At 44.3% G+C, this 22831-nt stretch overlaps 1 protein-coding gene across 2 annotated transcripts in view; it reads right to left on the reverse strand.

Annotated features, from left to right (window-relative positions):
* PIK3C3 (phosphatidylinositol 3-kinase catalytic subunit type 3) overlaps positions 1-22831 on the reverse strand; it is a 117737-nt gene that overhangs the window by 68937 nt on the left and 25969 nt on the right. For both annotated transcript variants that reach the window (XM_081212737.1, XM_081212736.1), the window contains 11 exons: positions 21248-21340; positions 19602-19787; positions 17306-17460; positions 16881-16971; positions 15962-16029; positions 12945-13050; positions 10250-10366; positions 8146-8277; positions 3944-4072; positions 2253-2322; positions 1863-1927 (listed from right to left, as the gene is read on the reverse strand). In XM_081212737.1, coding sequence (XP_081068863.1) covers positions 1863-1927; positions 2253-2322; positions 3944-4072; positions 8146-8277; positions 10250-10366; positions 12945-13050; positions 15962-16029; positions 16881-16971; positions 17306-17460; positions 19602-19787; positions 21248-21340 — 1212 coding nt within the window. The remainder of the gene's footprint in view (positions 1-1862; positions 1928-2252; positions 2323-3943; positions 4073-8145; positions 8278-10249; positions 10367-12944; positions 13051-15961; positions 16030-16880; positions 16972-17305; positions 17461-19601; positions 19788-21247; positions 21341-22831) is intronic.

The following is a 22831-nucleotide window of genomic DNA, read 5'->3' on the forward strand; positions in this document are numbered from 1 at the left end:
ACGGAAAGATTTAAAATCACTTTGCATTACACACACACACACACACACACACACACACAAACTCAAGGGCCTCTCGTTCTTTAAAATAATCCCATCCTGTTGAATTTCAAATGCAGAGTTATTGCATAATTACGGAGAGTGCTAAATGCTTCAAAAGTAGATATATTCCTTTTGTGCCTGGGTAGCAAAATTTAAATAGCATTAGCAATTCAAAGCAATTGTGAATGAAGATAGAGGAAACGAATTGCAAAGTGGGCATTAATGTACTTTGTTTAGGAAGGGGGCTACAACTAGAATCCCAAGAGCGAATTGGCCTAGAAATATGAACAAGGCCCCCTGGAGAAGAAAATTCAGCTTTAAAAAGTAGGAGGTCAGAGAAGCAAAATCCCCTTTGCCCCAACACTAACATGTTGCTGGTCTTCAGCATATTAGCCACCACAACAAACAGATTTTTAGAACATGCAACTTTCAGAAAGGTTTTGACGAAGTCCCACACTGAAAGCTCCTGAGTAAGCTTAGCATTCCTGTTCCAGGTGGATGTGGTTATCAATGGCTATTAGCCATTATAATTAAAGCGATGAAAAATCTAGACAGCATCTTAAAAAGCAGAGACATCACCTTGCAAACAAGGGTCCATATAGTTAAAGCTATGGTTTTCCCAGTAGTGATGTATGGAAGTGAGAGCTGGACCACAAAGAAGGCTGATCGCTGAAGAATTGATGCTTTTGTATTATGGTGCTGGAGGAGACAACTGAGAGTCCCATGGACTGCAAAAAGATCAAACCTATCCATTCTGAAGAAAATCAGCTCTGAGTGCTCACTGGAAGGACAGATCCTGAAGCTGAGGCTCCAAGACTTTGGCCACCTTATGAGAAGAGAAGACTCCCTGGAAAAGACCCTGATGTTGGGAAAGATGGAGGGCACAAGGAGAAGGGGACGACAGAGGAAGAGAGTGGAAACCAGCCTTAAGGAGTACACATGGAGAAACATTAGAACCAAGCAAAAGCATTTGTTTGGGTCATTCCATTTGTGGTCAGTTGTGGGTGGTGGGCAGCAGAAGAAATATTAATCAAGAAGGGTCACACACACACACACACACACACTCTACTCAGTTTTTATTTCCTTCCTTGGAATTCCAGTATCCTAACAGCCTTATATGATGCAGAATTCCTTTTACACACTGCTTTATCCTTGAATCTCCACAAGTGATCAGGGGCAAACGAAGGCATTGTGACACCCGGGGTGGGGCGTCGCTACGTAGTGTGCATGTGTGGCATCACTACGCATGACGCATTCGCCATACGTAGCGACGCTGCACATGCGCTGTACATAGTGGTTTGCCCGTGGGGCCGCTCCAGCACTGTACGGGCAGTGCTGGGATCCCTCCGTTGCTTCTACAGCCGCGAATGGAGGATCCTCTACATGCGGCTGTAGCGACAACGGAGGGATCCCACTGCCGTCCCTATGGTGCTTGAGCGCCGCCGGCAGCAAACCGCTATGTACAGCACATGTGCGGCGTCATTATGTACAGTGAATGCACGTGACACATGCGCTGTACATAGCGGTTTGTCGCCAGCACCAGGATCCTCTGCCCGTGGTTGCAGCCGCAAACAGAGTATCCTCCAGATGCGGCTGTGGCGGCGCGATGGCTGCTCGCGCCCCCGCGAGCTCCCGCAGGGTGCCTTCCTGTCACCCCCCCCCCGACATGGCACCTGGGGCGAACCGCCCCCCCCCCAATTGTGATACCACTGCATGTGATGCAATCTCAAGGGAAGAAGGCCACTGCCAACTTCAAGTGGGAAAAAAGGAAAGAACAAGCAGATGCTGAATCCAGTACAGGCAACCCAAGTCAAAACACAAACCTGTATACTTTCTTCGGTTGCAAGAACCTCAGCCACAGGGACTGACTGAATGAACTGCATGAAACCTGGAAAATAGCAGGGAGGGTGATAGAGAGAATGAGACTCAGGGTCAGAAAATCTTAGGCATAGGTGCTAAGAAGCCAACCTCAAATTCCTGTGGGCTTTTAAAAGCAGTGGGGTGGAATTAACTAAGTCTTAATCAGGCCGGAGAACTGTTCTTTAGAGTTTGCATTTTATCAAATTTGTATCTTTGCTGTACCCCACTTTTAAGGGTACCAAAGCGGTTGAAAGGTTCATTAAAAAACACACAAAATAAACATTTAGCACTGAGAGTTCTCTATATACTCACTGCTCCTGGTATGATGAGTATGTTTTGGGAGGTAGGCTTACCATGTTTTGTACTAGTGGCCAAGACCTTGTAAGGGGTCAGCTTCAAATCCAGATTCTCCTTGCGTAAGAGCTACAAGTAAAACAGAAGAGACAAGCATAAGGCAGGGGAGAGAGAGAGAGAGAGAGAGTGCTAAGAAATTATTGCTGCATTGGAAGACAGCATACAGGTATCTTCTATCATATGTGGTGGCAATGTAATAAAAGCTTTCCGGGAGATGATAGATAATGAACTAAAAAAAAAAGTTTAAAATAACTTTTGTAAAAAAACAAACCAGAAGCCTTTTTATTAGGAATTGTAGGTACCGACATCCCAAAGGAGCAAAAAAAGACTTTTTTATGTATGCAACAACAGCCGAACAGATCTTACTGGCCCAGAGATGGAAAGAAGACAAAGTCCCTACCAGAGAAGAATGTCAAACTAAGCTGTTGGACTACGCCAAAATGGCAAAACTGACCAGAAAGCTCAGGAACCAAGAAGACAAATACTTCAAGAAAGAATAAATTATATAATTATAATTTATATAATTTATTGATATAAATAAAGTATAATTTATTTAGGAGACCACTGTGAGCAGATGAAAACATTAGGAGGATTTTAACCTCACTTGTAATGTATCAAACTCTATGGAGAATATGGATAGATATAAAATATAGATTTGATATAAGATGCAGTTGAAAACACTGACATTAGGACCCATGGAGGGGATGGGGTGGAGGTCTCAAGATTCAGAGAAATCTCTGTATATGAAAATGTATTTGGTCTATAGTTGAAAAATCAAATCAAATGGCTTGTAGAATGGCTCAGGTGACACGTAATGAAAGAAACTGGCTTTGGTTCACGGAAATCTCCTGCCACTGTTGATGTCTTGAAAAGGGGTTTGGACAAATCTATGGAGGACCGCAAGGCTTTCAAAAGTTACAAGCCATGATGGAAGTTTGCCTCTGTATATCAGGTGCTGAGAATGGCAAGTGGGGTAAACGATATTGTGGTCCTATCCTGCTTGTGGTCTTCCCATGTCTCTGGCTGTTCTGAAAACAGGGTCGGGGACTATCTAGGCCTTTGCTCTGTGCCAGCAAGGCTTCTAGGTATAAAAACACCTCCAACGTCACAGCTTCACCATTCCTGATTTAAAGGCTCACCTGTTCTGACCTTCCTGTATGGATGGGCTCCCTTCAACCATCACATTTCTAACCTTTATCCATGCGTGTGAATCATATAAAACCACAGAGTTCCTGAATTGCTGGAATCTTTTCTGCGCAACATGGGGCTTGAACGCACAGCCCTGAGATTAAGAGTCCCATGCTTTGACCAACTCAGCTATCCAGTGTTTCCCATTACATCCCTCCAAATATCTCCGTAAGACGCTTAGATCACTTTTAAAAATAAATTTTATTACGGTTTATAGAGAAAAATACTAAAATTTCCCTTTTTTTAAAAAAAAAAAACCAAACCAAGACTTTTATCTAGATACAATAAAAGCACAAAAGTGGGGGGCAGGGGGCAGAAAGAAAGAAAGAAAGAAAGAAAGGAAGGAAGGAAGGAAGGAAGGAAGGAAGGAGAAAAGAGAAAAACAGAAAAATAAAAGCACCCAGATCATTTTTTAAAAGTTGTATAAAGAATGAAATTCTGGCTGCCGTGTTTACAAAGACCTATTCACAATCTCCATCCCACTCTGCTTAGCCATTGTCACCTTGTCCATGAGCGAAATGATCTGAAGTATCAGTTGATCCTGACGCAAATCATCCCCGTGTTTAAATATAACAGGATACTTGTCCCCGTCTTCCGTCTTGAAAAACAGCTGGGCTGGCATTAGGGCGCTCTGGTTAGAGAAACAGAAAACGCAGCAAATTAAACCGTGACTGTAAAAGGACGGCAGGGTTGGAGAGGGAAAGAGATACGGAGCTGAGGTTTCTTCAGCCTCTCTAGCTCAGAGGGAGAGCTTTTGCTCTGCAGGCAGAAGGTCCTAGGTTCAATCCCTGGTATCTCCAGGTAGCGCTGGGGATATTCCCTGTCCGAAACCCTGGAAAGTATCTTGCAGTCAATGCAGAAAATACTGAACTAAATGGATTCTGTATAAAACAGGTTCCTCTGTTCCTAAGGCAGATCATGGAAATGTCATTTGCATGAAATGTATTAAGGGAACGCTATACATTCTTCTCTCCCACCAGCCTCACAAATCTGACTGTGGAGAAAACCTATATGGACTGCCAATTTCCCCCCCAAATTATTATTTTTTATTAAGATTTTACAACAAGTTCTAGCATAATCAAATGTTCCATTTTAACATTTTCAATTGAACCCCCCCCCCCCCGGCGACTTCCCCCAACTTCCCTCTCTGGTTTATAACATATTCAATAGAAAAATATAAATATATGGTTAAAACGTGAAGAATAGATCAATAAGGTACCATTTTAATTTTAGTACAGTATATGGACTGCCAGTGTTTTAAGACCATGTAAAATGACATTTGTTTGGCACCTACTTCATACAATATACGCAGGTCGTTAAAATTTTGTTTTGTTTTCTCTTTGGAACACCCTTACATTTACAGAGCAAAACATCCTCTTGAATTATATGTCCAGCACATGGAACCTTACAAAAGGACAATAGGAGTGGATTCTCCGTGCGCCCTTACCACAGCAAAAAGACTGATACTGTTGAATTGGAAAAATAAAAATGAGGCTCCCTTCTACGATTGGATTGAAGACTTATATAAACTCGCAACATATGAACAACTTGCATATAAACGCAGACTTGCCATGGACAAATTCAATGATATTTGGAATCCATTCCTACAAATACTGTAATAGCTTAAGATCTGGTGAAGTACAATAACAACCTTGTAAAAAATACAGTTTTGGGTTCCCCTCTCTCTTCATTTCCCCTTCTACACGGGTTCTGTTTCTCCTTTTCATTTTCTCTTTCTATTTATGCCTCACCACGTTTAGTGCACATATAATTATGTGCTTTTTGAACTTTCAACTTTTTTTTATTTAAAAAACCCCTATTTTATTTTCTCAGGTTTTAATCAACACATTGTGGCTGGCTTTTTTTTCTGAGCTGCTTTGGAACTGCAGTTGTTACACTATGTATTGCTTTGTGCTGTGTTCTCTGTTATATTAATTAAATCTTAAAGAGAGAGAGGGAGAAGATACAGATAAGCAAATGATAAAAAAGGATGGAGAGGATGGAGGACTTCTGTATTGCACGATCAGGAGTGCAGGTCACAATCCATACTAGCTGTAACCACTCCTCAGTCTAGTGAGAAACATTCTACAGTGGTGCCCCGCAAGACGAATGCCTCGCAAGACGGAAAACTCGCTAGACGAAAGAGTTTTCCGTTTTGGAGGTGCTTCGCAAAACGAATTTCCTATGGGCTTGCTTCGCAAGACGAAAATGTCTTGCGAGTTCCTGCGGGGTTTTTTTCCTCCCCCCCCCTTTTTCTAAGCCGCTAAGCCACTTATCAGCTGATCCGATAAGCTGATAAGCCGCTAAAAGCCGCTAATAGCGCTAATAGCGCTAATCCATCAATGGGCTTGCTTCGCAAGACGAAAAAGCTGCTAGACGAAGAGAATCACAGAACGGATTATTTTCATCTTGCGAGGCACCACTGTAAACCCATTAAGCGGTGGAAGGCTGTGCTGACTCAGCCCCAATCCAGACATCCACTGGAGATGCCCTTAAGGTACTCCTGAACCACATCTCCCATCACTCCCAGGCAGCGTGGCCAATAGTCCAAGGTGCTGGGAGTTATAGTTCAGCAATATTAGAAGGGCACCAGGTTCCCTATCTCTGCCATAAAGCAAAGGATCCACTCCTGTTAAGATGATGACTGAGCATGCTATGGCCTGAAGGCATACAAGGCCACCTGTTTGATGAAGCTAAGCAGATCTAGATCTGGTCAGTGTCTGTTGCTGTTGCTGTTGGTTTTTTCCTATCTTTATTTTAGACATTGTGATTTACATGGAAATTGTTCAGTCTGGTTTTGCATTTCTTAATGTTTTAATGTACCATATAGAACTACAGTGGTACCTCAGGTTAAGTACCTAATTCGTTCCAGAGGTCCGTACTTAACCTGAAACTGTTCTTAACCTGAAGCACCACTTTAGCTAATGGGGCCTTCTGCTGCTGCTGCACCGCCAGAGCACGATTTCTGTTCTCATCCTGAAGTAAAGTTCTTAACCTGAAGCACTATTTCTAGGTTAGCGGAGTCTGTAATCTGAAGCATATGTAACCTGAAGCGTATGTAACCCGAGGTACCACTGTACTTTCGTTATGTTGCAGTTATGTGTTTTTGTCACGTTGTAAGATGCCTTGAGCACTGTGGAAAGGCAACATACAAATAAATAAAAAATTGTATATATGTATGCATGTATTTATGGGTTCCATCTTTGGTTCCAGGCAAGGTGGGATACAAACGCGAGGAAAATAATTAATATTTGCACAGGAGAAAACGAACGAACTCAGAAGTCCATCAGCTTCTGTGTGCATCCAATATACCCCCAATCATCTGAACAGTACTTGAAAGAGCGAGATAAAACAAGTGGCACTGAACTGAAACCTAAAAAAAATGCTAAGGGGAAGGATAGCTTTAAAGCAATTAGCTGCCCTCCCTAATTAACTTAGTGAAAATGGCAACTCTGTTTAAAATGCCCTTTCCGAAAAGACCTGATTTGTTTAGCTGGCAATTTGTCCCTCGTGAAAAGGATGGGAATGAAACCAATTAGCCTCTGCAAAATAAATATAGTTATCTTTTTTTTTTTTTTTACATTATCCAGCGTCCTTATTCTCTGTCGCTGAGTCTCAAACAAAAATATATATATGCCTGCTTGCCCACATCTTTGCACAACATATCCAGGGTGAGGTAAGGGTACCACACAGAGGGTACCATTTTGAACAGTCATGGCTTCCCACAATGAATTATGGGAGCTGCAGTTTGTTAACGGCACAAGGAGTTGATAGGCAATCCCTATTCCCTTGACAGAGCTACGGTGAAGAGAAACTGAATGTCAGACCACTCTGGGAACTGTAGCTTTGTGAGGGGAACTGGTATCTCCTAACAACTACAGATCCCATAATCCCTTTATCTCCTACTTCCTCATTCATCAACAGCGCCACCAACTTTACGGTTGCCGCTTAGGGCCATTTGTCTCCAAGCCCTTTGCTCTCCTACTTTTAAGGCTCACCAGGTTCTGGGAGATGGTAGGTCTGGAATGCTTTCTAGTGATAATGTGTCAGCCAGTTGCTCCAGCTCTGCCTCCTCCTCTCCCATTATTTCCCAACTTTTCTGCTCATCTTCCTCTGAGCTGTGACCTCTCTCAAACCCCTATTGGGATTCGGAACTGTCTTCTTCTCTGGAAGGGTCAGGATGAGGAGGTGGTCTCCACCATTCTTCCTTGGCCCAGTCCCTGAGGGTTCATTTCTGAAGCAGTTCCTTTAAGAAGAGGGCACATCCCGCACCCCAACAGGCCTCAAATATGCCGGCTCCCACCTCCGAGCCCCACTTCTTCAATCTTCCTAAATGTGCCTTCTTAAATCTTCTTAAATGAGCCTAACCCCAGCCCTTCTTGCAAAAAAGAAAGATTCTCTCCAAGTGTACAAACTCACAGAATCACAGAACTGTAGATCTGAGAGGTTCATTCAGCTGAACCCCTTACAACGCAGGAAGAACAGCTAAAGGATTCCTGGCAGATTGCTATCCCACCTCTGTTTAAAAAACCTCCTATGAAGGAGAATGCACCATCTTCCAAGGGAGTTTGTTCTAGTGTGCAAGCATAAGCTAGCAAGCTTTACCAGAGCATGCTAAAACAACACCAACAACCAAATCCTGGTTGACATGCTTGCATCCCGCTCACGGAACATGGACAACAGACAAGACGGTAGGTGATTTACCTTGAACAGCGTCGCTTTCTCCGGGATTATCCCTCGGATTTTCACCTGAGGTTCCAGGGGCAGGGGAATAGGCTCAAAATCTGATAGGGTCATCTTCTCGTTGTCTGCCAGGAGTGCCTGCAACCTCTCGTTCTAAAAGCAGAGCAGGGCAGGGGCAAGGAAGAGACAACATGACTTACTGAACCACGTGCTAATGCCAACCACTCCAAAACCGAAGACATTCACTAGGAGCTGTTAGAATTCCTGCCCCATGATTGCAGTCATGGGATTGTTGTCTATCACATGATGGTGTATGTTTTGACTCCACAAAGTGGGAAGTGACGGAGACAGGATGTTTGTGTTAGCGTGTTCTGTGAAGTGGGACTATTGTCCTTTGTTCTTTTTCTCTTTTCTGTCTGATGCTAGAGAGAGAGGGAGCCATGTTGTAGTGCTCCGTGTGTTTTTATATGTAAATAAAGTAGATTAGTCAAAATGCTGAGTTGCTGAGGTCTGTTACGCAAGCTGTGAAGACTCTGTGGATCCCTAAGTGTTCCGGTGTCTGTTGGCATCGGGGGCTGTGATGTTCGGGCTGAAGAAAGCTCCTGAAGCTCCTGAATGATTGACCAGGAGGGAGGGAACATGCCAGTCGGGCATGTGTCTCTGCCAGGGTCCTACTCGAGTGTAGGACGAGCTCCTGACAGGAGCTGCAGCATGTAGGCTAACTCGTGAATGGAGGAAGGGAGCCAACTGCAAAGTAGCTTGTTCATCAATGGGCAAACTCACAAAGACAGAAAGAGAGAGAAATTGATGAAAGTAGGTTCAAATGTGCCTGCTAACGGTTTGTCCATCACATGTTGTTGTTGTTGTTGTTTATTTGACAAAGTAATCATCATAAATAAATAAGAATAAAAATGTGCACCCCATTACCGAGACCATTCCATTGTAACTATCCAAATTTGAACAACTCTTGTTATGGTTTGACCCCTTTCCGTTTTAACAGTACAAATTCTACAAACACCCACAATATCTCCACAGAACCATTTCTCCTGCATATTCCCTGTCTTACCTTAATGGCACATGTTAATTTATCATTAATAGCTATATACCACACTTCTCTATCTATTATTTTATATTCTGCTTGCCCCTTCCACTTCCTAGCTGTCATAATTCGTGCAGCTGTCAATTGATTGATTGACTGACGTGGCCTTTCATTAAACGTTCTCCGCAAAGCAGCTGGAAATCGACACATACATGCACACAAACACACGCACCCAAAAATTCAGCACTGGTTGCAAAATCGTAGCTTCTTGGAGAAGAAAGATTAAGCAGGTTTCTAGTCCTTATCGCTACAAATACATGTGGGCAATGACTATTATTTCCCATAAAGATTTTTTGTTAGCATTTCTGTCGTTCTTACTGTTTACTGGTGGAGAAGGCAGGCTATGCTAAAAATCAGAATTCAGATAGGTTGCTCCAAGGCTGGGGAAGGTGCAAAGTTCAACACCCTGGGTATTTGGTGCAGTCATGTGTCCAGCACAAATGCAGAAATTAACAGCAGCGGAAACGGAATAAACAACCATATGAATGTAGCCTATGGGACTGAGTTCCAAACTGCACATTCTGTCACAAGAAACTCTCATTAAAAGAGGAATACATTAGCAATGAGAAACACAAGTATGGACAAAATGGCTTTTTTGGGGAGGGGGGAAGGAATATAGATATATGCATATAAGTAAAAAAAAGATAAAGCACCCCTGACAGTTAAGTCCAGTTACAGACGACTCTGGGGTTGCGGCGCTCATCTCGCTTTATAGGCTGAGGGAGCCGGTGTTTGTCTGCAGTTTTTTTGGGTCATGCGGCCAGCATGACTAAGCCGCTTCTGGCTAAACCAGAGCAGCACACAGAAATGCCATTTACCTTCCTGCTGGAGCGGTACCTATTTATCTACTTGAACATTTTTGGCATGCTTTCGAACTGCTAGGTTGGCAAGAGCTGGGACGAAGCAATATGACAAAGCAATATCTATCTATCTATCTATCTATCTATCTATCTATCTATCTATCTATCTAATCTATCTATCCACATGTATATCTGTATGTATCCCTATACAATTCTGCCATTTTACCTTTTTTTTACGATTGCCACTTTCACGCTGCACTGCTTTCATGAGATGAACAAGCCGATCTACAAACGTCTGCTGGGCTGCCAGCAAAGACCGCATCACCCTGACAGACTTATCACCCTGCGTTAAATTAGAAGGCGGAAGAAAAGAAGGAGAAGGAGAAAAGAATTAGTTCTCTCTGCTGTAATTATTTTGCCTTGAGTGGAGCTCTCGGCAATCACGGCTCTCGGAGCGAGCGGATAATAAACACCGACGTTTGCTCAAAAAAAAAAAAGAGGGAAAAAAAGGAAGTTTCTCCCGGGCAACCCCCCCCCCCAGCCCTCCATAAAATGCAATCAAAGTTCTCTGTAGCAGGTAGTTGGTTCTCTGACCTTTCAGGGCTTTTCTGTTTTGTTTTTTTTGTACAACTGCACCAACAACAATCATTCTGGAGGTGAGGACTTATGTGACATGAGTCAATTTATACAGCAGGGAGGGAGGAGAGACCCCCAGAGCCTCGATGAATGACAACTCCAAAGAAGCACAAGGCTCTTTTCAGGGATGATGACAACGATGGTGATGATGATGGTACCACCTTTCAACCGAAGACCAGAGGGTGGTTCAGAACACAAAAATACAAAATGAGAACTGTACTTTCAGTTTACTTTTAAAGAGTGCCATTCACGGAATTTCTAATTGCCCGAATAGCTTCCCAGGAGGACTCCCTGGTCCTGAATGGGGTAACTGCCCCTGAAGGACCAGGTGCGCAGCCTGGGAGTCATTTTGGACTCACAGCTGTCCATGGAGGCACAGGTCAAATCTGTGTCCAGGGCAGCTGTTTACCAGCTCCATCTGGTACGCAGGCTGAGACCCTCCCTGCCCGCAGACTGTCTTGCCAGAATGATGCATGCTCGCTTGGACTACTGCAATGCGCTCTATGTCAGGCTACCTTTGAAGGTGGCCCGGAAACTACAATTAATCCAGAATGTGGCAGCTGGACTGGTGACTGGGAGTGGCCACCAAGACCACATAACACTGGTCCTGAAAGACCTACATTGGCTCCCAGCACGTTTCTGGACAGAATTCAAAGTGTTGGTGCTGACCTTTAAAGCCCTAAATGGCCTCAGCCCAGTATACTTGAAGGAGCGTCTCCACCCCCATTGTTCAGCCCGGACACTGAGGGCCTTCTGGCAGTTCCCTCACTGCGAGAAGCGAAGTTCCAGGGAACCCAGCAGAGGGCCTTCTTGGTAGTGGCACCCACCCTGTGGAACGCAATCTCTTCCGATGTCAAAGAAAAAACAACAACTATCGGACTTTTAGAAGACGTCTGAAGGCAGCCCTGTTTAGGGAAGCTTTTAATATTTGATGCATTACTGTATTTTAATATTTTTCTGGAAGCCGCCCAGAGTGGCTGGGAAAACCCAGCTGGAAGGGTGGGGCATAAATAATAAATAATAATTATCTTCTCTAGGACATTTAAAGCACCAATCCAGCCTAGGGTGTCTGTTATTTCTGAGTGTCCCAATGTAAAGTCTTACAGCATCATGTTGTTGTTTTTCCTCAGAAAGCTATTATCAGTCTTTTTCCATGGTTTAGGCTCCAAGAACATAAAACACAAATTGCTCGCACAGCATCACCCCTACGGATTTTTGCCCCAGGCGAAGAGCAGTGCTTTTCTTAACCTGTGCAACAGCCTGCTATTCTTAAAATATTGTGCAGCTGAATAAATAATATAGAGAAGCATTTAATGTTTCCAAGGAAAGCATGGAACAAAACGACTTATTGTCCAAAATGGGGAATTTGCCTTGGATGACCCCTGTGGTTGAAAGCAAGTGTGATGTTTATCACAATGCACTTTGTTTGCTGAAGTATTAAGAATCAGAAAATGAAAAAGAGGAGGGGAAGAGAGAATTTAACCCAGGGTTGTGGCAGGAATTTTACAGAAACAGATGGGCATAAGTAAACCAAAATATTTATTTCTATACTTTACTAACAGTGCTTCCAACTGTTAGCTTAGAAGCTTTTCCCTTTCCTTATTTGCAGTTAACATAATAGAGAGTGTCAAATGTTTGGTCTAATGAGTAAAAGAGAGAGAGGAGAACTTCTTTCTATTCACATTCTCTAGGAATAATTTTATATACTTCTATGGTGTCCAGGGCCGGTTTAAGGTTTGATGAGGCTCTAAGCTACTGAAGGTAATGGGGCCCTTTATATGTCCACCTGTCCTTCGTCAACAACAAATTGTCTCTTGTTTTTTGTGTGTTGAATATATGCTATATGGTAATTTATGGACCTAATAGTGATATTTTAGGGAGCAGACTAGCAGGCGGAGCCCATTACTTACATCATAGGAGCCTACACAACACAAAACACTGTTGCTGTATGTAGGTTTTATTTTATTTGTTTTTTATCTTATATTTTGGAAATATACACCCAGTATTTTTTTCCTTTAAATTTTTTGGGGCCCCTAAGAGAGTGGGGCCCTAAGCTATAACTTGTTTAGCTCATACGTAAATCCAGCACCGATCGTGCCCTCACTTACCCACCCTTTCTCTGCATGAAAAAAAGGCCCAAATGTTGTAATGTTGACCCATATGGGCGTTAATCCACTCCCCTGATCTTTGGGGTTGCCTGTTTTATTGTGAGGTGTGCATGCATCCTTTATAATCATGCTCCAATACCCACTAGCCTCCGCACGGCACAAAACAGTCAATTTCACCTTTAGTAGAGCTTGGCTGAACCTCCTCATGACGTTCAGGTACATCTCGTGAGTTCTGGGGTCTCTCTGCTGGGTGTCCTGGTCTTCACACTCCACAATCACGTACCTTGCATGGAAGATGAGAATGAGTCAGAGCTTAGACTAAAAGGAACACCTTTTTGCCCTGGGCTTTTAATGCCCGAGATATAGATATCTATGGGCCCATCTACACGGTATATCTGAAGCAGTTGTGGCTTGTCACGAAGAATCCTGGGCACTGTTGCAAAGGGTGCAGAGAGTTGTTTAGAAGCCCCTGTTCCCAGAACAGGCTCCAATAAGTTTTGGAAGTGCAAAGAAAAAGAGGGCATGTTTTTTTCATATGTGGTGGAACTGTAAAATAATCAAAAAATATTGGGAAATGATTTATATCGAAATGAAAAGAATGTTTAAGATAACCTTTGTTAAAAGACCAGAAGCTTTCTTATTTTACTAGGCATTACAGGTCAAGACCTGCCAAAAGAGACGAAGAAACTTTTCATGAATGCCACAACAGCGGCTAGAATATTGCTAGCCCCAAAATGGAAAAATGATGAGATACCCACGAAAGAAGAATGGCAAGAAAAACTGATGGGATATGCTGAAATGGCGAAGCTAACTGAAGAGACAATAGAGACTTTAAAAAAGGCTGGGAACCATTTATGTTTTATCTACAGAAACGTTGTTAAGAAATGGACTCCCTAGCAGGGTTTGAGTAAACACTTACAATTTACAAAACAAAAATAGAAACTACAAACATGGTGTTAGAATGATAAGAACATAATAATTTTTAATTTAGAGAATACAATGTTAAGGCATAACAAAACGGCAGGAGAAGTCAATATGTAAAGTTGAGGGAAGTCGCGGGGTGGGGGGGAATTTGTTTTTTTTCTTTGTATTTGATATATTACTGTGATGAAGATAAAAATGTAAAATTCAATAAAAAAGAGAGAGAGGGAGATGGAGAGAGAGAGAGATGGGGGGGAGAGAGAGTGATGGAGAGAGAGAGAGATGGAGAGAAAGAAAGAGAGAGAGAGAGAGAGAGAGAGAGAGAGAGAGAGAGAGAGAGAGATGGAGATACAAAGACTGTCTCAAGGCAAATCTAAAAAATGTAGTATAAACACTGACAACTGGGGAACACTGGCATGCGAGCGCTCCAGCCTTCACGAAAGGTGTCATGGGCTTTGAAGACACTCACAGGACGAAAGGGAGAAATGAGCTAAGAGGAACGCACACTTGGCAAACCCTCACCATGATCAACTCCCACTCAGAAACCTAACCTATGTCTTCACTGTGGAAGGATGTGTGGATCCAGAATTGGCCTCGACAGTCACTTACGGACTCACTTTTAAAACCGCGTTTATGGAAGACAATCTTACTCGGCTACGAGTGATCGCCAAAGAAGATACTGTTTTAGATGGGGCCTCCGTGTATCCTCACTCTCCAGACTGAGCTCCTCTCTCTCCAGAGCCTTTCAAAATAAGGCTTTTTGTATCTCTAGCTCCTTTCGCCCTTCCCTGTATCCCAGCCACAGATTACAAATCAAACTCCAGGTTTTCATCAAGGGTTAGTACATCCAAACACCCCTTTGATTATTTCCAACTCCTGCTGAGGCTGGTCGGGCAAAACACACCATTGATCAGCAGACGCGAGGATTTATAGCTAAGTCTGCCAGAACTGTAGCTGTTGACATTCAGATTTTGGCACTGAGAAATGGAGGAGTCTGGATAGAGGAAAGTGTTTATTTGTGGGGTGGGGGAAGTATAATAATAAACTGGCCAATTCTGTCACCGGTAAAGGAAGCAGAAAGTGTTTTGGGTAGGGAGCCATGAATATGTGGGGTGGAAAGCCCCTGACTGATATCTCCACACAAGAACTAACGCTTAAAAAAAAAATAAAAAATACAGCATTAGGTACATTGTGGAATGACACCTTCATTTGACTACTGTGCATTCAATGGACCACAACTGGGATTGTTTCTGTTATATTTACCCTTTGTGGTGACAGCCCTGTACTCTGACTTGTTGGTGTTTTATTATTATTATTTTTTTTATATTTACTGCTGCAACCCAGTCAGATGGGTGGGGTACAAGTAATTTTTAAAATCATCAACATTACTGGTCTTATCCCCCCGCCCCACTCTAATTCATTTGTAACTGAAAATCAATAAAACACATTTTTTTTAAGAAAAGTGGTCAGAAATCTTTCCTGGGGGCAGATTGAGCACCCAGACCAAGTCTGAGGGAGAAACAGCAGGTCTATAACACCTTCCTGACCTCCCCTAAAGGTCTGTGTTTAGGGAATTCAGAAGTGGCAAAACTATTGTCAGGGAACTGCCATCAGCTCAGAGGTGAGAGGTGGAAGGGCAGCTGGGTTACAGGGAGCCTCCAAAGATCGTGAGAAGCAGCACTTCCTCTACAGAGTAGGGAAGCCACGCCTCTAGTGGGGAAGAGATGCAGGGCTCGGAGGATGCAAGGGCACCGTGCATGAGCAAAGCCGGGGGGCAGGTCCCCCTTTAGCCACGCCCTTTCTGCACAGTCGCTTTACGCGCAGAGAGGGGAGGCGTAGGACTGGGGTCAAGAGACTACTCTGCTGGGGAAAGTTTAAGGACCGCCCACTCTCAGATTCTGCTAGTGACTGAGCAAGACATGGAATTGAGATGCTCTGCACTGTGAATGTTTTTGCACCGATAATAAAGCCGTTGAAAAGACCTGTGTGAGTCTTGCCTGTTCGCTCTTGAGCAACCACGCCGGCAGGCATAACAACTATGGTATAAGAAACATGATCCAAACACTCAGTTTTCCTGAGGTCGAGGGGTCTAGGTTTGGTCAATGTCTGGGCTGGGTGGGGGATAAGGGTGAGGAATACTAAGCAGGGGAGAAAACGGACAAGCTTTTGCTCTCCATCGTCCTGCTGGTAACGCACTGCGTCCCACTTGCCAGGAAGCTAGAGCAGCAACTGTTTCTGGTGCATGAGGCATCAACCCCCTTTTCTGGACTTACCAATACAAGTAGTTTGCCAGCGTGGAATTCTTGCAGGCTCGCGAGATCAAGAACGTGCAAAGGTCTTGCTGAAAGTAGAGGGAAACGTCGCTTAAAGGTTGTGAAATGGAGAAGGACCTTTACGTGTTTGAAACGCACAAACAGCTCTTTGGGATATTTATGTGATGGATATGTGCCACTCTGCTTTCTCCTAGGTAGAGAAAGCTGGAGGGGGAAAGTCACACACACACACACACACACACACACACACACACACACACACACACAGGTCAGGTTCAAACATAACACCGGTCGCAGTTTGGCACTAAAGAAAGCAATGTTGTGTTCAGAAACTCCCTGGATAAGAGATACCTAATGCCTTATACACTATACTGCAAACTGGATGAAACACCTAGGAAAAATATTTAGAGAGAAAGTTAGCATTGGTAGCTCAACAATAAGGATAGGATTAAATATCTGCTGTTTGGTTCGGACAGGTTGCGATGTCTAATATTCACAGTGAAGGTTGCTCAACTTAGGTTTCCCTCGTTATTTAAGATTCTGGTTTTTAATTGCATAGGTCAACAGAATTTCCCCTCCCTCTCCACACCTGCCCTCTAAATCTGTTCTAGGGCTTTCCCCAACCTTTGGGGGCAGATTTGGGGAGCTGGGCACCCACGTGGGGAGAGGAGAAGGCAGGAAACTTCTGTCACAGTAATGGAAATCCTTGCAACTACTTTGTTGGAGATTGCCCTCTGAAGCCCAAGACCTCTGCAAAGTAGGCCACAGTATAATTCAGGTGGGGTTGAGGCCAATGTAGCTCACAAGAAACTGATCTGAGAGATCATGGTTGAACTCAGAATTGAAAACCGGAACCTCCCCAGCTCCAACAGAGCCCATTCTCTTAAAACTTAAGGGTTCCTGTCAGTATTTTACTCACCTCAAGGTTTTCGCTGTCAGCAGGCTCCTTTGATTTTGCTGCAGAAGGTGGGGAGGAGATGAGAGGCAATGGGCTCGTGATGATCTGAGAGCTGACAGGAGAATGGAAATACATGGATTTTAAGGCCTCTTTCTCATGGGAGGCTGTCTTAACCCAAGGCAGACCCTTGAGTCCATGCAGTCTAGTATATTTTATTCTTCTTCTTATTTTGGGGGGGACAACCTCAGGTCCCAAGGGGCTACATGAGGATCCCCAGCCCCCTCTATCAGGCTCCTGGGAATCTTCTCAGGCTGAACATGCTCCTCCTCAGTCACACCTGCTCTCCCCAGGAAGACAGGATGCAAAACTATGCAGTCTAGAAAGTTGAGTAGGCAAGACTCCCCACTCCCCTACGGACCTCCAGTCAGGTTAAGTCTCTCGCCTACCTGTCTATTTCTCCAGGATTCGCCCCAGACGTCGCCATGCTTTCCGTCATGGATCCCTGACTGTCTTTCTTTGTAGGTTCCAACCCATTCTTGATGTCGTCGAAGTTTTCATACTTCAAGGCCTGGACCAGCTGGAGCAGATACATCAGGAGATCCTGAATAAGGAAGAGGACAACAGCGGTCTGTTAAGCTGCCGGGATCCCAGGATTTTTGGAAGCTAACCTATCTTGCTTATTTACTTGCTTCTTTCTCCGTGTGTTTAGGTAAAAAGTGCTTGTGCAGTTGGGTTTCCCAATGGCGCCTTCGGTTGGCCACTGTGAGAACAGCATGCTGGACGAGATGGGACATTGGTGTGATCCAGCAGGGCTCTAAATGCTGTTGGACTATAACTCCCATCATCCCTGACCGCTGTCCATGCTGATGGGAGCTGGTGCGAATAACAATTTGCATCATTTGGAGGGGACCTTTTAAGCCACCCTTCCATTAGGCAACTACACCAACTACAATCAATGGAATCAAAACCATCAAACCCCATTGCACTCAGACATAGGGCTAGGACATTTTAAAACCAGCACTGGGCACACGGCCCAATGGTTGGACACATGGCCCAACTGTCCTAACCCAACAGCTCACATTTTAATGTCTAAATGCCACTCTGAAGAAAAGCATGTCTTTAGAGCTCGTTCCACAGAGGGCAGCAATGTAGCTCACCCTGGAACTAAATTCCATAAATATTGAAAATTAGGAAAGGGGTGGGTGAAAGGGGATGGATGCAGTGCCAGAGATGAAAAAAGGAAGCAAAAGGGTGGGGAGGAAAGAGAGGAGGAAGGGAGAAAACACATACAGTCGTACCTTGGAAGTCAAACGGAATCCATTCTGGAAGTCCGTTCGACTTCCAAAATGTTCAAAAACCAAAGCACGGCTTCTGATTGGCTGCAGAAAGCTCCTGCAGCCAATCGGAAGCAGTGGAAGCCCAGTTGGAGTTTGACTTCCAAAAATAGCCCACAAACCAGAACACTCACTTCTGGGTTTGTGGCGTTCGGGAGCCAAAACGTTTGAGAACTAAGCTGTTTGAAAACCAAGGTGCGACTGTAATGGGATAGCTCAGTCGGTAGAGCATGAGACTCTGACTGTCAGGGTTGTGGGTTTGAGCCCCACGTTGGGTGAAAGGTACCTGCCTTGTAGGGGGTTGCACAGCCACCCATCAGATGCCAAGGAGATAAATAACTGCACAACTTTCAGCAGACATCTGAAGGCCGTGCTGTATAGGGAAGTTTTTAATGTCTGGTGTTTTATTATGTTTTTACAGTGGTGCCCCGCAAGTCGAATGCCTCGCAAGACGGAAAACCCGCTAGACGAAAGGGTTTTCCGTTTTGGAGGTGCTTCGCAAAACGAATTTCCTATGGGCTTGCTTCGCAAGACGAAAATGTCTTGCGAGTTCCTGCGGGGTTTTTTTTCCTTTTCTCCCCCTTTTTCCCAAGCCACTAAGTCGCTTATCAGCTGATCCGCTAAGCCGCTTAACAGCTGATCCGCTAAGCCGCTAAGCCGCTAAGAGCGCTAATCCGCTAAACCGCTAATGGGCTTGCTTCGCAAGACGAAAAAACCGCAAGACGAAGAGACTCGCGGAAAGGATTCTTTTCGTCTTGCGAGGCACCACTGTATAACTGTTGGTAAGCTGCCCGGAGTCAGATGGACAAAGTACAAACAAACAAACAAAATGATCCTTGTGGTCCTTTCCAACTATACAATTCTATGATTCAGGTGTGGTACGCTGGTTTGACATCAACTGATAGGAAGTGCCTACAGAGGGTGGTGAATACAGCACAAGATATTATGGGCTGTCCCGTGAATCCAGAGTGTGAGGGAAATTCTCAGAGATGATTCACACCCTGGCCGGCACTTTCTTGAACTCCTGCCCTCAGGCAGAAGATATAGAAGCATGATTAGTCGCACCAACAGGGTAAAGAACAGCTTCTATCCGTGGGCTGTTAGGCTGCTGAATGAAAAGATAACTACAGGGCAACTGACTTTCAGGGCGTCAGTAAACGCGGGGAATTAAGACTAAGAGAGCTGAGTGGGGCGTGCTCGTGTAATCTCACTGTATACAAGTTGTACAAGTGACAATAAAGTATTTCAATTTCAAAAAGTATTTCAATTTCAAAAAGTATTTCAATTTCAATTTCATTTACAATTTCAACTTTGATTCTACATGCCAACCTATGGAAAAAGTCAGTCACATGTGTCTGGTTGAATCTAACCGGAACGCAGGACAAGCAACAGTGGGGCATTCCCACACCTCGTCGTCTGCCTGCTGCAACCTAGCGACGGCGTAACGCCTGACTGTGGTGTTGGTGAAGTGCGAGGACAAGAGCTCCAGGGAGTCCTCCACGTCCATCGGCTTCCACTTCCCCAGAAGCTCCAGGGCCTGCTTCGCTTCCTGCGGGAGGTACCAGTTGACGCACTTCAAGAACTTTGTCAGCGCCTGGAAGACAAAAGCTGCAATCACACAGGGTCTCCTTCCTCCTACTGAACTAGAAGAAGAAGAAGAAGAGTTTGGATTTGATATCCCGCTTTATCACTACCCGAAGGAGTCTCAAAGCGGCTAACATTCTCCTTTCCCTTCCTCCCCCACAACAAACACTCTGTGAGGTGAGGGAGGCTGAGAGACTTCAAAGAAGTGTGACTAGCCCAAGGTCACCCAGCAGCTGTGTGTGGAGGAGCGGAGACGCGAACCCGGTTCCCCAGATTACGAGACTACCGCTCTTAACCACTACACCACACTGGCTCTCCTAGGCATTTCTAACTTCATCCCTGCCTTTAAAACAACAGCGGCAACACAGCAATGGCAACCATAAAGGCCCATGAACAGGATCCGAACCACAGCAGGATCAAAGGCTTTTTTATTGGCTTAGCTGCAATCCCATGCAACTGCCCAAGAGTCGTTGTCGTTTTGTTTCTTTTCTTGTCTAGCTGCCCTTCTTTTTCCTCACTATGCTTTGAGGAGATTTCACCCCTCCCATATCCAAGAATCTGCTGATGTTCTCTGCTGATTCTTCAGAGAGGAGGGGCGGTTTCTGCTCTCTACTTATTCCGCTCCAGCCTCACATCAAGGTGTTGGGGAGAGAGAGAGACTGAGTGTTAGAGAGAGATCGTGTGTATAGATAAGGTTGCTGCTAAGAGCAGCTGCAGACACTCAGTGCAGTTCAGCTTCTCCATTTAGCTCTGTATATAGTTTGTATGATAGTTGTAGATAGAATAAAGAAGATATTCTACAGAGCAGCTCTCCGAGTCGTTTATACTCTGCTGTACTCTGCTATACTCTGCTGTGCGACGACTGCCTTCTTGTGGAAGTGAATCCGGTGCTCACAACTCTAAGCTGTGAGTCCACAGCACTTTGACCTGTTCCTGCGCAGAAGGTGATCTCTGGAAGTGCTACCCAGCTCGCCTAGCCCAGTCGGGGCTGAGTGGATGAGTCCAGTTGGTGACACTGGCTCAAGGGCGATGCTGACATGCTTCAACCTTCAATCCCGAGGTGGAAAGCCTACAGACTGCAGGGGCCGTGGTAGGATATTCAGCCTTTCACATGGTTGCAGGATAGCAAAACGTGCAGAACAACAGAATATTTCAAAATATTTCAAACTGCACACATCCACAGAGGGAGGAAGGAAGGATTTTTAAAAACACCCACCCACATGTTTCCATGTTTTGATGCCTGCAGCATTAAAACACACAGTGGTACCTCTAGTTACAGACTCAATCCATTCTGGGGTGCCGTTCACACCCTGAAAAGTCCATAACTAGAGTACCGCTTCTGCGTTCACATGCGGCGCCATACAGAGCTTCTGCACACGCATTTGCAAGCCAAAAAGACGCAACATGAACCCAACGCAACACGAGTTATGACTGTAATTATAAGAATATAAATTTAATTCGGGCACTCGCCTTTTCCTGATGAGTGAGATAATATCGGAATTTCCACACAAGGTCCTGCTCTTCATAAGTCAGCTGCTTCGTCGGAGGATAGCTCACGATGATCTAAATAAAAAGGTACTTATGGGTTTCTTTTATTTGGACCAAAGGGGTGGGGTGTTGTGCATCTTAAGCACACAAACACCAAACCTCTAAAACAATACCTATTATTAACATGGAGGAGGTCAGAAGTGCCTCCTCATCTTCTGCCTCATTCGTATTTATTTATATACTGCTAATTCCTAAATAAAATATCAACACAGTACACAAACCCATATAATAAAGAAAAATGAAAAGTTAAAACCAGAAGCCAGTTTTTACTATTGTGGAAAGGTGTATTCTTAGCTTGCCCATATAAGCCAGACAAAAAAAGAAAAGTTGAGAACTGCATTTTCAGTTTACAGTGGTAACTTGGTTCTCAAACGCCTTGGTACTCAAACAACTTGGAACCCAAACACTGCAAACCCGGAAGGAAGCGTTCCAGTTTGCGAACGCTTTTCGGAAGCCAAACGTGCTCTGTTTTGAGTGTCAAGCTTCTGATTTGAGTGCCACACTTCCGTTTTGAGTGTTATGCTGAGGTCTGTCTGTTTTTGCTATTTATTTTGCATTTTTGTGGCTCTTTTTGGTTTTTTTGTGTGTGACTGTGTAGAACCCAGTTGAGCTACGAATTATTTGATTCTGTGACTGCAGGACATTGTTTATTGCTTTCATTTTATGGATCCATGGTCTTGTTAGATAGTAAAATCCATGCTAAATTGCTGTTTTAGGGGTTGTTTTTAAAAGTCTGGAATGGATTAATCCATTTTGCATTACTTTCTATGGGAAAAGGCGCCTTGGTTTTGGAATGCTTTGGTTTTGGAACAGACTTCCGGAACGGATTAAGTTTGAGAACCAAGGTACCACTGTTAAAGAACTGGGAACCTTCTGTTCTTCAGCCAAACAAAACCTGCATTGGCAGCTACTTCCTTCGGCTACTGGTTCTCTTTGCACCAATTAGCCCCACTTCTTACGAACACTTGATCTGGACATGCAGCAGGAGACTGTCTTGAGCATCCTGCCCCAACCCCAACTGCTTTCAGGCTGCTCCTTAGTCCTATCACCAGGGGCTTATCTGAGGTGGTCCCTTGAAGCTGATACTTCAGTTCAATTGTATTCTGCATCCAAATAAACTGAAGTCGCAGCTCCAACATCTCCGATATCCAGGCTACCGAGACACCAGAGAAAAGCTGGTGCTGGATCTGCAATCAGCTGGCAAAATGTGGCTGAAGAACAACGTGGTTTGATGCAATGATTGCAAACCATAGTTTGGGCTAACGTTGAAGTCAGAACGAACAAACCATCGCCATGCCCTCTGGAGGCTAACCTGAAGGAGTGCTGAGAGGCTGGGAAATGCAAACAGCTAAGGTGCTCTAAACTATAGCTTGCCTGCACTGTTTGGAAGTCTTAACCAAGGTTTAGGTTTGCAAACTGTGGTCAGCACTAGCCATAAATCAGTGTGTGGTGCCTTAATCTGGTCAGTTTGAGAGGCTGAGGCTGAAAATCAGGGTACAGGTAGCA

The sequence above is a fragment of the Podarcis bocagei genome (genome assembly GCF_964188305.1).
Source record: "Podarcis bocagei genome assembly, chromosome: 11".
Taxonomy (NCBI): Eukaryota; Metazoa; Chordata; class Lepidosauria; order Squamata; family Lacertidae; genus Podarcis; species Podarcis bocagei.